The sequence below is a fragment of the Pseudonaja textilis genome, chromosome 2, assembly GCF_049901715.1.
Source record: "Pseudonaja textilis isolate UNSWEBS1 chromosome 2, rPseTex1.2, whole genome shotgun sequence".
In the NCBI taxonomy this organism is placed as follows: Eukaryota; Metazoa; Chordata; class Lepidosauria; order Squamata; family Elapidae; genus Pseudonaja; species Pseudonaja textilis.
This window is the reverse complement of record NC_141991.1, coordinates 107,630,229-107,647,324: the sequence shown is the minus strand read 5'-3', so window position 1 is coordinate 107,647,324 and position 17,096 is coordinate 107,630,229. Positions and strand designations below refer to the sequence as shown.

Sequence of the window (17,096 nt, the reverse complement as noted above, 5' to 3'; positions counted from 1 at the left end):
TAGTTTCTCAAAACACAGCTGAAATACATTAGTCTTTTCTCTGTTTTTAATCAGTGACCACTATTATAAACGGGCAAGAGTAATATTTGGAACCACATTTCCTTAGCAATTAAGCCTTTTACAAGCTGGTAATGTTGGATTGTGCATAACTGGATGGGTTTATAATAGTGGAGATACCTATTGATATTTAAAGCCAAGAAATTAGTACATCATCAAGGACTGAGTGACAACATGGTTGTTGGTGAAAGGTTCTTCAGATCCAAAGGTATCACTCCTCTTCCATCTAATAAATGGAAAAATGGCTTCATTATTACTTGAGAGGTAGAAAGTAGCAGGAGGCATGATTTTAAAGCAGGGTGTCAAACTCGTGGCATCACATGATGTATCATTTCCCCCCTTCACTAAATGGGGTAGGCATGGCCAACGCATGGTGCATCTGCCCTGTGGGCCACAAGTTTGACACCCCTGATTTAAAGAGTACACACTGAAAGGTGTTCGGATTAAATCAGTGATGGATAACATTTTGGGTCAAAAATTCAGAAAATGCCCAACTTGACTTTGTTGGTATGTCACACTGCCCCCAATAAAAGAGAAATAATGTTTTACACATTTATTTATTTTTAAATGCAGACCAATTGGGTGTAATCCGCAGGATTTGCCATGTGCTGCTTACCTTCAGGCAATGTTCTCTTTCTGTTAACAGGCCCCTGCAGCTTGTTACGCGAGGCCTTTGTTCTTGAAGTGGCTTCAGAGAATGCTCTTCCATGGCCTCTACAGCCTCCAAAATTGCGGGAGAATGGGATGTACTTTTGAGAATAGTTGTTCAGTGTTGGGGAACGCTGGTGTGTCATCCAAAAGGTCGTGGCATGTCACCTTTGACACGTGTGTCGTATGTTTGCCATTTCTGGATTAGATGGACCCCTATTTGATATGATGGAGCCCTTAATTTTACTCTCCTTGGGATATGGCCTTGGAAGATTACGAGCATAATCCAATTCACAGACAGAAAAGGAAAACATAATACAAGAGTTTAACAACTTTAAAAAACAAAACAAAAAGATTTTTCCTGGATTCTTTTCTTAAACCTCTAGCCAGAGCTGACTTTTTCCAGTTTCTCTTCAACCCTGCCTCCTCCCAACACATGGCAAATATGGTCCTGTTCTATTCAATATTCTAAGCCAGGGGTTCCCAACCTGGGGTGCTCGCACCCCCTGGGGGTGCGAGACGATATTCCGGGGGGTACGAGAAAAGTCCAGGGAAATAATAGGATATTGGCTATATGTTGGCATTTTTATTATTTATTTCAGGGGGTACGAGGTTCGAGTGAAATTTCTTTAGGGGTGTGGGGTGAAAAAAAGGTTGGGAACCACTGTTCTAAGAGGTATCGTGCTAATGGGCAGTTCTGAGAATCTTTAGATATTATTATTCCAACTTTCCTTTTGAATGAACAGAATAAAAATGATAATAAACATGATGAAAATCTGTAATGCTAGTTTTAGATATGTCATAATTTTCTCCATAGAAAAATAAGCTTTCAACTGTGAATTTTCACAAACTTAGGAAAACAAAATAAAACCTGCCCTAGGTCTAGATTTCCTTTTAAACTGTTTCCTTAAAAAACAAAACATTAATGCTTGTATTTTTTGTAATTGTGTTCTTATCAAATATTTATTGATGTTGATCTTTTTAAAGACTGGGTTTAATTCTTTTGTAAAATATTCTACTATAGTCTCTTCTAATAGGAAAAAGGGTACAAAAATAAATGTTAAAAATTGCTTTCCGGAAAATGAATTCTTAAGAACTTGTTAGTATACAGTCATCTATATGAGAAACTAATGTATATATGTACTTCACTGTTTCCCAACATACCTCTCACAATGAAGTGACTCCAGAGAGCTTGTCAATAGTGATCTGCCTAGGGTAAACATTATTGTGTATTTCTTTATTGCCCAACTTGATTCTTATTGGCTGTGACAATTTCCCAATTAAAAGTTATTTTTTTTGGTCACACTATTTCTTTATAGATATTTCTTAATTTTTGTAGTTTGCCAGAAAGCTTTAGGCAGCCCCAAAACACACATGCATCAGATTCTGTGCTATATAAGCATCTACTGTAACTGCATCTTCACCTGAAAGGGTAAAGAGGACTTGCAATCCACAAGAGAGCTATAAAAGACAGAAAAGAAAAGAATTGTCTGTGCAGCCAAGTAGCTAAAAGTGTTTTTCAAAGTTCCAGAGTTATTTGCTTGCTCAGAGTTTTTCCATGGGGGCAGGGCAGTCTTTGCCTATATCTGTAAATCAGGTGTCCTCTCATCAGTTATAATCTGGCTGGGTGGCCTTTGGCAAAGAGTCACAGCTGTACCTTCACAAAGCCAGAAAATTGGGACCAGAGACTCCATAAAGATGGTGTGAAAAACATGGAGGCATTTCATATTATTGTCTATGCTGTAAAAGGATATCGTTCCTTGATCACAGTCCAATAGAACGCCAATGAATTTGCACAGAGGTTCTTTGATCTTTGTAGACTTGCCATTGTACCAAGCCACGTAGTTGTCTTCTTGGATATGCAGGCCCCAGGAGAGTTTATCCAACCCAATGGTGAACTTCTGATGAGCCTGTTTCAATCTGGTGAATGTTTCGCACGCTACGCCAACAATGATGGAGTGGTTGGATAACTCTACTTCCCAGTAATGACTGCCTTGGCTGAAGTTCTGAGTACACATCACTAGCCAAGGCTCAAACCTTTGAGAGTCATTTGGCTTTGGTTTTTGAAAAACTTGGGGATGAGTTGCTTTCTGATTGTTATTGGATATCTGCAGGTATTTGTTGGCTGTGACTGGATCAAATGTCAAATTCTGCTGATCTGTGGGAGTGACAATGATAATATATTAGGAAAAAGCAAAAGAATCTAAGATCACCAATTTACCTCCTTCCTGGAATATTTTCTATTCGGCACATTCATTGAAGCAGGATGTAATTTTAAAAGTTAGGAATGGCGTTATTGAACAGATCCTTTATTGTTATTCTGTATTTTCCAAACACTAGATATAATGTATGGTAATTTTGATATAATGTAATTTTGCTTCTTGTTTGTTAGTGTCAAAAGTCAGCATTATTTTTAGAAGTGGAGTCTTTAACATGGATACATAATGAAAAATTAACTTTTTAGGGTTGGAAAATACTAAGCCACAGTAGTGTAATAAGTAGGAAAACAATAACAACAATAAGAAGTTTGATGCCTTCAAGTCAGTCTCGATTTCTGGATGAGTCTCTGCCGTTTTCTTGGCAACATTTTCAGAAGTAGTTTGGCCCTGCTTTTTCCCTAAGGCTAAAAAAAAGTGACTGGTCCAAGGTCACCCAGCTGACTTTGTGTCTAAGGCAGGCGTAGAACCCAAAGAGTCTCCTGGTTTCTATCCTGGCTCCTATGATATAGCTGATGAAAACTGAAAACTAGTTTCAGGGCGAAGGATTACTACTAGTTGAAGAGCTCACAATAGTCTCTTTGAAATCTATGCCATGATAAAGAGTGCCTGTTCTTACTGGCAATCAGGAATCCTTTGGTTAGCATTCTGCCTAAATATGTTTAATGAGATAATTATTTCCCCTAGGGATAGAAACCAGAAGTCAAACACAGGAAGTAGATAGATGCATACCCAAGTATATACACATCACAGATGATCTTGTATTTATTGTTGTTAGTTACTGAAAAGAAAAAAAAAGTGCATGAGAAACAACTATGGTTTTCCACTTTGATTAGTTTTCATCTTTGTCAAAGAAGAGGAGTGTCTGCATCTACATTTATGGAAAATTAGATGCAACTTATAAATTAAATAGAGATTTGATTAACTGGTTCCTTATGTGTTAATCTGCACACAAAGTCTCTTTAAAAGCAGGAAAAAAAATAAGAAAATAAGTGATGTCACAATTGTCTCTATCAATCATGAAATAGACTGAGAGGCATATAAATCGAGCCTTATCAACCAGGTGCACTAGAAACAATCAAGAGTGATGAGTTTGTGCAATCAACAGTCATAAAATAACTTTGGCTGGATGTTCCACAGACACCATTGTAGGGCAAACTATTTACTGGGTTATGTAATGTACACACACCTCTGCAGCCATGAAGGTACAAATATATGTTTTTCTTTAACTTATGAGACAGACACTTGATTTTTTTCCAGTTGCCATTTGAAAAGCATCTTTGGGACATCTCTCCGATAGTTTCTTCCCTTCCCTTAAACCCATTGCCATAGCAAACAAACCTTTAGGTATATGGCCAGTGGTATTGTATTTATTTGTATAAAATTTGTTAAGAGAAATTCATTTTTAAAATGCTCTTGTGCACAGTTGGTGCAATCTATGGTACATTTTGTTACAAAGGTGCGTTTGAACTTGCTTGTTTCAACCTGTTTGCTAGAGATCTAGCTCTGTAAGTTTAAAATAAAGAGTTGTTTCGTTGATCAAGGTGTGTGCATGACTCATAAGCAATTTTTTGTTCTGTGCATTACTGGATACAGTATTATAAATGTAATGCTAACTCTAATGTACTTTCAGTATGCATTTCTGATTTAAATACGGATAGTAAGACGGGGGAAATTTTTTGCATTTCCTAAGATGGAATCCATCTTCTGGTGGTTCTATTTCTGTTCTATTATGTTCTGTCAGGATGTCCTCCTATACCACAGAAAGTAATTAACTGAAGGATTTGTGTTTGCTGTGAGAGGTTAACACAGAAGCTTAACTTAGAATATCTCTATTTCAGGGAACATTAGGGCCAAGGATACAAGACCTGCATTAACAACTAGATGGCAGCAACATTTTAGAGTTTATTGTATTTTCTGCTGCCATCTAGTCCTGACTTTCACAGACAAGAAAACTCATCTTGGATCCTTCTTTTACCTATGTTCAGAATATTTAAAACTATTACATGTTTCATTTTTTCCAAGAAGAGAAAAATTTAATTTTCTTAGAACAGGCAACTTTTCCAAATATGTTTCATCTTCAAAATGAGAGCAACATAGTTTAAAGATTGCAGTGCTTTTTCATATCCCTACCAAATGAGAAAATTGATTTTAAAAACATCAGACCCACAAGAATATTATGATTGAAAAATGTAGAAATTTAAAATTAGAGCTTGGATCATAAAATGCCCACTGATAAAAGTGGAGAAACTTGCTTCAGACAAATGCGGAGCCCTCCAGAAACTTTTACAGTGGACAAGTTTTAGAAGGAAAAATTAGTGTTACGTTGAAGTTGCATTCTTTTTGTGCAATAGAATATTTAAATCCAAACTTGGGTTGCTAATTCATAGTGAACAGAATTCAGTATTTTTTTTAATTAACCTAATTGTAGTAAGCCATAAAGGGAACATGCTATCTGGGTTTACAGCACATACTGAACAAACTGGCTAAAATATTTCATCTCAGAATAATGTGTGATGGAGACTAGCATTTTTACAGCTTTTCAGTTGCCTACTGCTATTCTGCAGTTTTTCCCGTTTCACTTGTTGCCTGCAGTGCTTTCTGCTATACTTGCTGACTTACATCATCTCTGAAACATATTTTAAAATCTGTATATTGTACAATACTGCATTTAGAAGAATTGTGCAATTGGCAATTCACACAAATTTAATTGTAGTGACTGATAAAAGTAGAGAAAGTAAATAGGTTTTCTTCATGGGGAATTTGTTGGGTAACATATTGGGCAACAAGACTATGCTCTTGGTTCTTTCCTTCTTAATAAGTGAAAGATAAATAGATAAAATTGTGTCCTTTTGATAAAGACAAGGATGTCATTAAGAACAGATTTCTGAAACATCCTTTATCAAGCCTAGGGGATTTATCCCAAGTATTCATTTCTATTACATTCTTCACCCTGCAGGCCAAATACTTATTGGGAAATCAAGTCCCACTGAATTCATCAGCATTTACTTAGAGGTAGTCCTTGACCTATGACCAGTTGCTTGACAATCATTAGAAGTTATGATAGAGCCAAAAAACCAGTACTATGGCCTGGATTTGAAATCCCGGTGGACGTCTCTACTCACTCACCCATTGAGTGATCACATGATCACATTGTGGCCACTCAACAATCGGCATACATTATGGCTGTCTGTAGCATTCTGCAGTCCCCTGACTGCTATTTACAATGTTTATTTCCAGTTTCAAGCAGATATGCCCGTTATGGACAATGGGTTTGCTTAATGACTACCACATGACCCGCTTAATGACTGGCACAACTTACAATCATAATTCTGAGCTCAATTAAGTCAAGGATTGCCTGTATAGGATCCTGCTACCAAAGAAATAAGTGATTTTCTATTTTTTAAATTTAGAGAAAAATATCCAATCCTCAAATAGTATCCATAAGCAGGGAAATGTTGTCAACGGATGGAAGAGAGAAACCCACAGATATATATTTACTTGTACCAGGGCTGTTCATTACATTAGACTCCCAAATCCACCAATTTTATTTATTTGGTTATTTATATCCTTTTTTAGGGACGCATGGGTTCAGTGGCTAAGACACTGAGCTTGTTGATCAGAAAGGTCAGCACTTTGGCAGTTCGAATCTCTAGCATCACGTAATGGAGTGAGCGCCCATTACTTGTCCCAGCTTCTGCCAACCTAGCAGTTCAAAAGCATGTAAAAATGCAAGTAGAAAAATAGGGACCACTTTGGTGGGAAGGTAACAGCATTTTGTGCACCTTTGGGGTTTAGTTATGCCAGCCACATGACCACACTGATATCTTCAGACAGCGCTGACTCTTTGGCTTTGTAAAGGAGATGAGCACTGCCCCTAGAGCTGGAAACAACTGGAAGTACGTGTGAGGAGAACCTTTACCTTTTACCTTTATCCTTTATTATTTTTACAAATAACTCAAGGCAGCAAACATATCCAATATATCCTCATCTAGGTCACCCAGCTGACTTTCATGGCGATGGGGCTGGCTAGATTAAAAACTCTTCCATCCAGAAGAAGGGAGAAGGGAGAGCTGCAGAAGTGTCCACTATGGTATTTGTCCCATCCCTGTTAAGCACATTTGAACTCTTATCTGGAATTACTATTAAGGCAACTGACCCAGATAATGCTTAGGCAAAACAGAGTTTACAGGGAAATCTGGGAATGTATTTCATGCTCATACAAAAAGATATAAAAGCACATAGAATATGTTTAAAGATATATAAGCATAGAGAATATATTTAAAGAGTGAAGCCAAGGGAAAACCAAATAGGGAACATAAAACCCCTTGAGCATTAGTAATGGGCACTTGACCTGCTGTTGTGAAAATATATTTCACAATATATTTTGGGTTACTATTTGTCATCTCCTATTTTGGGTGGTCTCGTTATCACTGAGACAAGCAGCTGGGGGAGCAGGTTTTCAGCTGGAAAACAGATCTGTTTCTGAGATCTATTTTTTAGAATTACCAAACACAAGGATCAACATGCTTTACACATACAAAGAAAAGCCTAGTCACATAAGTAACTTCTTACATGAACAGGGTGCAGCAAATTCAGCCAATGTAGTCACCATTTTACAACATGGAGTAAATAAGGAGTGTTTTTCTTCTTCTAATGGAGAGGGAGCTGTATCTTGTATAACTTTGTATTGCTGTCCCATGCTTGGTCTCTGGGAAACTGTATAAATTCCTTTTAGGACTGCAACTAAAATTTCTGGAAGAGAGTCAGAGGTGGTATTCAGCAGCTTCTGGCCAGTTCTGGAGAACCGGTAGCGGAAATTTTGAGTAGTTCGGAGAACTGGCAAATCCCACCTCCGACTGGAGATTTTACAGTATCCTTCCCCTGCCACACCCACCAAGCCACGCCCACAGAACCGTTAGTAAAAAATTTGAATCCCACCACTGAAGAGAGTGCATTCACTGACAAAACAATCAAGTGGGAGACATCTTTGTGTATCTTTATATCTTTGTAAGCCACCTTGAGTTGCCATGTGTGAGTAGGCAGCAATATAATTTTTAAAAATAAAAATAAAATAAAATATTAAAGAATGAGACCCCACTTATCAGCCCAGTTTCTTACCCTTTAGAAGCTTTGTCCTGAGTTCATTCTCTGAAAGACAAGGTCCAGGCATCCTCTTCACAAATACCTTTGGCTCAAATCTGACTGCACAATGCAATAGAGAAGAAAAATTCAACAGCAGGAAGAAAGCAAACTTCAAAAAAATTCCAAATGGTAATAGAATATAGCTATTAAAAATAACAGAACAGACAGTTTGGTCGTGTAGTTAAGGCACCAGACTAGACATCAGGAGATTGTGAGTTCAAGTGCCACATTAGATATGAAAGCTAGCTGGGTGACTTGGGGTAGTCACTCTCTTCTCAGCCCAGAACATCATGTTCAGACAACAAGGTGGTTGGTCAATTTCTGTTGCAACCATTGGAACCAACACTTGGTTGATCCGGGGGGGAAAAAGTCCCAGCATTTGTGGGAAAATGGAAGGATTATTTTTTAAGTTTCTAATGATTAAATCACATTTGTAAAAGCCATTCAATGGTACATATACATTTATAGCTTTGAACAGGAACAAACTTGAAATAAATCAACAAAATCCGCCATGACACTTGGGAAAATACCATCCTTGATTTTATTAATCACTCAGGAAAAAGAACAGAAATGTGATCTGTTTCATATGGTAAATGAAAAAGAGGCAATAAATATATGAATCTGAAAGTTACTAAAGATTTTTTAAAATGACATCTTGGTGAGTTGCTGTCTCAGAAGTACATCTTTTGGGTGAAAAAAATCACTTAGGTGATCTGGACTTTGCAGACTATTGTGGGGAATCCATTTGAATAATCTTACTACACAAATCAAGTTTCGATAGGCTAATCGAAATAGTTTTCCTATTATTCTTACAGTATTATCCTCTTACATTCAAAATTCTTTTTTTCACAGCTGTGGTAGGCAGTTAAGAGTGGTGCACGTATAACATTATCAACAGCATATAAAGAAAATTTAATCAAGATATTTTATAGATGGCATTTGACACCGGCGAGATTGGCCAAAATATACCCTAACATGAAATCACAATGCTGGAAATGTAAGCTCACAGATGGAACATACTATCATATGTGGTGGCAATGCCACCACAAAGTTAAAAAATACTGGGAAAAATTGAAAAATGGATAAGAGAAATTACAGGGTATGATATTGAATTTAAGCCAGAAGCTTTTTTGCTGGGGATGATTAAAGGAAACCCAAAGAAACATATCATCATATGACATATATTAACAGCGGCAAGAACTGCTTGTGCCCAAAGCTGGAAAATAATGATGTACATTCAGAAAATATAATAAATAAAATACTTGATTGTGTCAAGATGGACAGACTGATGAGAAAACTAAAAGGTAAAAGAGTCTTGAGTTCTATGAGGTTTGGGAAATGTTATATATATGGTTAGATAAGAGAAATAAGGTTTGATATGGAGAAGAATTGTAAATATTGTATTTAAGTATATAAGTAACGCTTGACGCAGAACTGTTAAAATGAAAATTTTATATGTATTTTGGAAATAAATAATTTTTTTAAAAAAAGTGGTGCATGTATGTAGCTCTCCTGATGCTCCCTTTGCAGCCTCCTGAACAGAGCTAAATGAGAAGAGCTCAAATTTGTATTCTCTTCTTGTGGGATGAGAACATAAAGGGTTTAGGGAAGATGAAGGTACATTTCTCTTCTTTACCAATCCAAACATTTCAAAATGTCCAATGTTTTCTTTTTTCAGTGAGTCTTAAGGGGAAAAGATGCTTAAGTCACTGTAAGGCACAGATTCTACTCCTTAAATTCATTCAGCCTCTTTACAAAGGAAACAAGAACCAAAGAAGTTGGTTCTGGCCATGATGATACAAAGGTCATTACAAAAAATGTGCCTCAACAAAGCCTCCAACCCCTACTTTGTTGTAATGTACTTTCATGCACCTGCCAGTCATCGGAGGAAAGCCATGTTAGTCTAAGGTAGCACAAAATAAGGAGAAATCTGGTAGCTCCTTATCCAACTAACACATTTTATTAGAAAATAAAATATTAGAAAAGGCATGCGCTTTTCTGAGCTCCAACTCACTTCACTGGATGCATAGTGTGGCTAGACTGAGATTTTAACAACGTGCTACCAGATTCTTAAATATCTGCCAGGAAATTGACCTGTCAAGTGTGACCCAGTTTTCTCATTGCCTGTAAAACAGCTTGATAGTTACTTTTTCTGCCACCCATTTGTGGATTCAAAAGATTTGACTGAAGTGCCTCCAAAAGCTTGAAGAATTCAGTGAAGAACTTGGTAACGGTATTTGCATTCTTATCCAAGTCAAGTTGAATGACTGGAGGAACTTCCAGTTTACTAGATGGTGAAAGGAGATACTGTTGCTCCTGCAAAAAATAGAAAATAATTATTCCGCTAGACTACAGCAAAGATGGCTAATCTAAAATATAGCAAGAGCACAGTGAAGAATATGCATCAAAGCTACACCATGGAGGCTTATTGAATACCAAAGAAACCAAACTGATTTACAAGAAAGACCAAATGAAGAATAGAAAAGAGATATGGCGAGGCAAAGTATTACACAGACAGTACATAAAAAAAAAACAACTAGCAATCAAAGCAGAGAAAACAAGACCTGGTAATGGCTAGGCCAGGGGCAGGAAATTTGAAGAAAAAATAGTCTAATTTTGTCTACACAAGATCAAGCCTTAAGAATAAATGCATATAAAAGCAGAATTGAGAAGACAGCAACAGGTAGCAAATGCCAACTCTACAAAAAAATTAAACAAACCATGGGCCACCTGATTAGTAGCTGCAAAAGGATCTCACAGATTGATTACAAACCACAGCACAAAAATGTAGCAACAATGGTGCATTGGAATACCTGCCAAAAATATCATTGCATTTTGCACCCTTCTTCTCCTTCCTGCTTAATTTCATTTTAATTCAATTTTTTAAAATTTAAAATCTTTATTTATTGTTTTAATGTTTTATTCTGAATTTAATCCAATATTTGTACATTGCCTCTGGCAAGTGGGGCAACGTATAAGTTTATTAAATAAAATAAAAAATAAAATCAATTTGCCTGTAAGTACGAACTGGTAAGGTTATGAAACAGACAAGTAACAAAAAATGAAGAAGCTAAAGTGCTCTGAGATTTTAGAATTAAAATAAAGAAGCATTTGCCACACAACACCCCAGTCTTAACAATTGTTGATAAGAAAGACAAAGGAATTTGGTTAGTGGATATTTTAATACCTGGAGAAAGCAGAATAAATGAGAAAGAACTGAAGAAAATAACAAAAAATAAAGGCTGCAAATAGAACACTTGTGGCAAAAGAAAGCAAAATAATACTAATAGGAATGGACAATTTGGTGCCAATTCTTAAACATCTGAAACATCACTGGAACACTATCAGCATTGACAAATCACCATCAGTCAATTGCAAAAGGCAGCTTTACTTACAATAGCTTAGATCCTGTGATGACACCTATAACATTATTAAACAACAAATCTGCCTATCCCAGATCTTTGGGAAAGACTCAATAGGTGGACAAAATTGCTAAATCCAATATAAACATCCATAATATAGTGTAAAAAGAACACACAAGTTGATTATAAGCACCAGCATAACACAATCACCAAAATGATTCACTGAAACATCTGTAAAAATTATCACTTGCCAGCAATAATGATGGGAACACACAGTTGAAAAAAAAAAAGTTGAAAATGAACAGGTTAAAACATTGTGGGTCTTCTAAATACAAACTGATAAGAATCTTGGTGCAGAAAACATTAAATTTAACTGTGGCTGAAAAGAAGAAATATATGTGGATAATTGATGTGACAATACCAGGAGATAGAATAGAAGGCAAAGAATTGGAGAAGATCATTGAGTTATCATAATCTAAAAATCAAAGTTGGAAGAATATTGCATAAACCAGCAGAGGTGTTCCCAGTGGAAAAAAAGGGAGGAAGGAAGGAAGGAAGGAAGATATACTGAGAAATGTCCTGAGACCAGAGAAAACATTAGGAAATAATCTCACTGATTCAACCTCTAGTAACTACACTCCTATTGTGGCAGCTACTTTTAAGCTATTTGTGCCAGTGCTCATAATATGCTCTCAGCATTCCAAATGCATGTATGGAGTTAAAAAAAAGGAAAATCCAAAAGGGTCCTCTGAAGGACCCTTGATACCCTGATCCCAATTTTGGCAAAGAAGCAGCATTAAGCGTACAATGACAGCAACAATCTCCCAATGCACAGATAATTTTTTTTTTTTACCCACTTCAAGAAACAAGACATCATCCACAGAGCTCATCAGTGCTTCCGCTGTTCTGTTGTACTGCATGATATTCTCCAAATGATGCTGTAGGCAGTTCCGGTTCTCCTGCATTTGCTTCAGCAAAGCAGCATGCTCTCTTGTAACTATCTCCGACACCACGTTCTGGCATTCTTTTAGGGTTTCCATGAGATAATTAAACTTTAGCAAAATTCCTGATTTGAACTTCCTTGAGAAAACCTGTAGAAAGCCAACATTCAAAACACCAAATTATCCTCATAGCAGCTAATGTCTCTCTTTACTTTTCTTAAGGCATCATATACCAGTAAAATAAAATGCAGATGGAAGACAATGGAAGAGGTACTATCCTTTACCTTGCGGACACAAACTAGTAATGGGGAGGAAATTACAACCTCTTTGTTTATTCAGCAGCTATCACAAGAATGAGTGATTAAAATGTGCACTGGCGAAGCACAAACTATTTCCAAAGGACTCACTGTAACATGGTCCATCTGCTGCTCCAGTTTCTCGATTTCTGCCGTAATTTTTTCTGCCTCTTTTCGTTTTTCTTCCAAGGTTTCCTTGATTGACTCCTGTCAAATCAAACTTCAAGTTCAAATGGGCAATTGTTTCATACTTTTCCTTAGAGAATACTTCACTTGGCATATTCGCGTTAGTCTATTCACATTGGAAGAAACATCTACGGAAACATACCTAAGTACTTACTATCCATGTAATCTTTTGCAGAGGTCCCACACTCTAGTAATATCAGCTTGCTACCATTGTGCTGTATTGAAATAAGATGACCAAGATCCTGGAATTGCTATCCACTTCAGAAAGAGTGATGGGCTCAGGAAAAATATAATGGTATATGGACCAAATGAACCATGGTAATATTTTGGATTTCGCAAGACCTTTAGATCTAGATTTATGTTCATGTCAGGATCATATCTCTTGTGAGATAATTTCAAAGCAAAACCATTACCCATTTCAAATTGTGCATGGTTTATGAACCAGACAACAGGTCTTCTCTGTGGTAGCCCCTACCTTGTAGAATCCTCTCCCTCAGAGGCCCAAGAGCCCTTTTATTCAGTCTCAGAAATCAACTACTATAAAGCTGTACTGGACTATTCCAATATGTCTTTGGCCTGAGTTGATTATGGGCAATGATCATAGATTTGGCTGCTGTATTATTTTTGTCATATTCCTTATATTTTGATTTTTAATCCTGTTTTGTGGTTAGCTTACAGAGTGTTTGGGGCTAGAATAAATAATCAATACTTCGAAGTAAATACATAAATATAGGAAATATAATTTTATGAGATGTTGGACCTTTGCTAAGATACCTTAAGGCACATCAGAAAACTATTAACTGTTAAGCTTATTAATTACGTTACATTGGAGTATAATTGCCTGGTTGCATTTGAGACAAATGTTGCATTTAGCAGGGACATTGTTCTCTTTACTATGAGGTCCCAATATGGGACATTAGTGTTACTGGGTGGAAACGAATGGAAACTGATACCCATGGTGTACTCATATTCTTACCACAGTGTGATCTATGGACACATAGTCTACAGCTCTTAATTGGAGGTGCAATAGATGACTATAGTAGTTGAAAATCAGAGCCATGCCAACATGTTCTGGTTTATACAGATATATGCCTATTATACAGATAGTCCTCAATTTATGTCATGTCAGTACATTGCTTAGTAACAGCAACCTGCCAATCCCTGTTGCCATCATCAACCAAATTCCACTGGTTGTTAATGTGATGACCCAGGGTGGGATACAAAACAAACACAGTCACAGAAAACAGGTGAAGTCTCTTTTATTACTTCACTTTGCTTCCAAGCTCCAAATATCCTTGACGGAAGACAAAATACTCCCACACAGTTACAAGAAGGAGGAAAAAAGCAACACAAACCAGGCAAGATAAGGGCTGGAGGTCATCCACAGATAACAGAACACACACTCGGAAGAACGCCAAACTCATAGAGGAACCATAAACTAGAGATATTTCCATGCTTTGTTTCCAGCACTCACCCATACGCTGTCCTTTTATTCAGTTGTCACAGTTGCAGCCCATGAAGAGGATCAAGGCCCTCTCCTCCCGAGTAGACCATGTCTCTCCCTTATCCTCTCCTCCCTGCGTGCCCTAGGATAGATAGGGGATAGGCCTGGGTCCTCCTCTGACTGCTCAGCTGACCTCTCCCCTTCCCCAGCCTCCTCCACAACCTCCGGAGCCACACTTCCACTCCCTTTGGGCTGTTCCTCTCTCCCTCAGAGTCAGTCTCTACCAGGAGCATGACAGTTAACCAAGGATCCACCCCAATCAAAGCCATTCAGGGTTTGATCTCTCCCAGCCCTGATCCTGGGTTCTTTCAAGATAAGCTTCCCCTTCAACTACTCCTATCCTCCCACATCTCTGCCCTTGTGGTTGGCCTGGACCCTGCCTTGCAAGGCAGTAAGCAACTCTAGAACCATGCATGCTGCAGCGCTGTCGCTTTCTGCAGCTCCTGAGCCATGGTGCAGTGCCTGAGCCCCAGTGCAGCACAAATCTTATATGTATCCATGTATTCATAACTATGTTTTTACTTATACCTATTACCTTGTAAGCAATTGACAAGCCAAATAAAATAAAAATAAAATAAAAATAAATCCGTTTGCAGCATGAAGCTCAGCTCAAAATGAGCCACAGTAGCCCATGCCACAGTGCACTCTGCTGACCCACTGACCTTCCCATCATCTTGCTCCTGATGCTGACAAGAATCACGCTGCCTGTTCGCTACTGCCATGTGAGGCCATCTTCCCCAGTTCTTGGGAGGAAACCATTGTGTGCAACCTGGGGAAGAATTGCAAAAGGGCCAGACTGGGCACACTTGCTCAGCGGCACTACCAAAGCGATGGTGAAGGTCAGCTAAGGCAGAAGGGGACCAAGAAAGCATAGGCAGGGGCAAGTTGAAGTTCCCCTGTGCTTGTAAATGTGGCTACCAAGCACCCAATTTTTGACCACTTGACTTTGGGGGCCCTGTACCTTAACCACCAGTCGTTAAGTCCCTTCATTCTGCATGCCGTAACTTGTATGGTTGCTGAACAAATGGTTGCAATTTGAGGACTACAGCCTAGTCCCTTTTAGCATTAGATAAGTCTCAGCCTCTGTTGGGTTTGGGCTGTATATGCTATAGGGTGAATTCTACTAGCCCACCAGCCACATGCCTTGACCCTACCACCTTACTTACTTCTTGACCTTTCCGTCTCTCTTCGAAGAGAGCCCTCTGGTGCTTTTGGCAGCTTCTCACAGTGCACACGCAGCAAATGCAGCGTTTCTCAGTTACACAGTAAAGCTCCAAGGGCCGCCCATGACTTGGGCATAGCCTTGCCCGAGAACCAGCTGCTTTCCTCATCTCTCCTTCTGAGACACCTGGCGGGAATTCTCCCAGTTTCAGCAGCTCTACCAGGTTTTCAAGCTGGACAGTTTTGCTAAGTTTGGGTCTCTCTGGAAAGATTTTTCGGCATTCAGGGCAAGTGCAGATCTTCTGGCCAGATCTGAGGCCTTGTTCCTCTTTATCCCAGTGGCTGTTGATGCACTTCTCACAAAAACTGTGTCCACAAGGCACAGTCACAGGGATGGTAAACATCTCCAGACAAATGCAACATGTTAATTTCTCTTCCAGCTTCTGAGATCCAGAGGAATCCATTTCCCCGGAGGAAGCAGTTAAAAGAGAAAGAGAAATAACACTCCAAACCCAAGGGGAGGTCCTAAATGTAGGAGCGAGCCTTAAAGGGGCAGAGGCTATTTGTAGTTTACACAATACAACGCAGCGTTTCAGGTCATCTCAGATTGCCACAATATTAAATGCATTATCCTTTTTGTAAGTGAAAGCTTTGGGTTTGAATTTTCTCTCCTTATTTCAAACAATCTTTAGGCCAGTGCTATCTATTTCAATGTTTAATTAGTTAACTTAATCAGTTAACTTGATTTTATTATTTCCTCTGAAGGTGCACCATCTGAGATCACCTACAGCTCCTAAAGGATTGGCTGAGCTCACAAGGCTTCTAAAAGTTGATAACAAATTGTAATCTTTAATAGTCATAAGAGTCATAATAGTCATGGTTGGTGCATAATATCAACTATATTTATTTTAACGAAGAGTAAATGAAATACAAACTCTAGTTATCAGCCAGGCCTTCTTATTGCTTTTTAATAGTATAAGTAACCTTTGATCTGGAACTAAAATCCTGTATGCTTCCCAGTTAGAACCAGAGATGGTTTAGGATCAGCATCTTTCAAGGTCTTTTCAAAATCAAATTGGCGCAAGATGTGTATGTGGGGGGAGGGGGGGGCAAGGAGGAGAAACTCCAGCCTTCTTGCAATTACATCAGCAGGCACTGAGGGTTGGCAGGATCAGTGCCTGCTAAGCATAAAGGCCACTCTGATCAAACAGAACATATAGAGGAGTTGGAAAAGGTAGATAGATGCCCATGTTTTTCAGGCATCTGCTAGATTATCTCCCTCAGATTGGCACAAAAACCTCCTCTTTTTACATTGCTTGCCTTCCCAAAGAGAGCTGGTGCTTCAAGCTGCAGTCAGGAGGGGCAAAAGGGAACCAGAGTCTAACCAAGGAAGATGCTGCTAGAGAGAAAACAGAGAAAGCTCTGGAATTTGGCATTACATTTTGGATGTTTCTCTTGAGTTCTTAGCCTGGCCAGCTACATCTCCAAAGAGTCAGATTTTGTTTGCCAATCCTGTTCCAGAATGCTGAAGGGGAGAATAAACTTTAGAAACATTTCCACATCTCTGAAGTCCAACATTT

At 38.3% G+C, this 17,096-nt stretch overlaps 1 protein-coding gene across 2 annotated transcripts; it reads right to left on the bottom strand.

The window, feature by feature from the left end:
• Window positions 1-1,490: 1,490 nt before the first annotated feature.
• On the bottom strand, window positions 1,491-16,064 carry TRIM65 (tripartite motif containing 65). Of its 2 annotated transcripts, none has more exons than XM_026702019.2 (6): window positions 15,522-16,064; window positions 12,777-12,872; window positions 12,286-12,519; window positions 10,214-10,382; window positions 8,043-8,126; window positions 1,491-2,863 (listed from the first exon to the last, which is right to left on the bottom strand). In XM_026702019.2, exons 1-6 carry the CDS (start codon window positions 15,978-15,980, stop codon window positions 2,286-2,288), a joined length of 1,620 nt encoding a protein of 539 aa, XP_026557804.1. In that variant the 5' UTR covers window positions 15,981-16,064; the 3' UTR covers window positions 1,491-2,285. The 2 variants fall into 2 exon arrangements, with proteins under 2 accessions (XP_026557804.1, XP_087780973.1); XM_087924847.1 differs by having other exon boundaries at window positions 1,924-2,863; window positions 10,214-10,379; window positions 15,522-16,040.
• Between the last annotated feature and the right edge of the window lie 1,032 nt (window positions 16,065-17,096).

Bases quoted from the DNA above. Each gene is read 5' to 3' on its own strand.
- TRIM65 (XM_026702019.2), bottom strand. From the start codon at position 15,980: ATGGATTCCTCTGGATCTCAGAAGCTGGAAGAGAAATTAACATGTTGC. The intron at 10,383-12,285 runs GTGGGTAAAAAA...TATTTTTTGCAG, and splicing joins ATGATGTCTTGTTTCTTGAA to GAGCAACAGTATCTCCTTTC. The intron at 2,864-8,042 runs GTAAGAAACTGG...TCACTCCCACAG, and splicing joins CAGGACAAAGCTTCTAAAGG to ATCAGCAGAATTTGACATTT.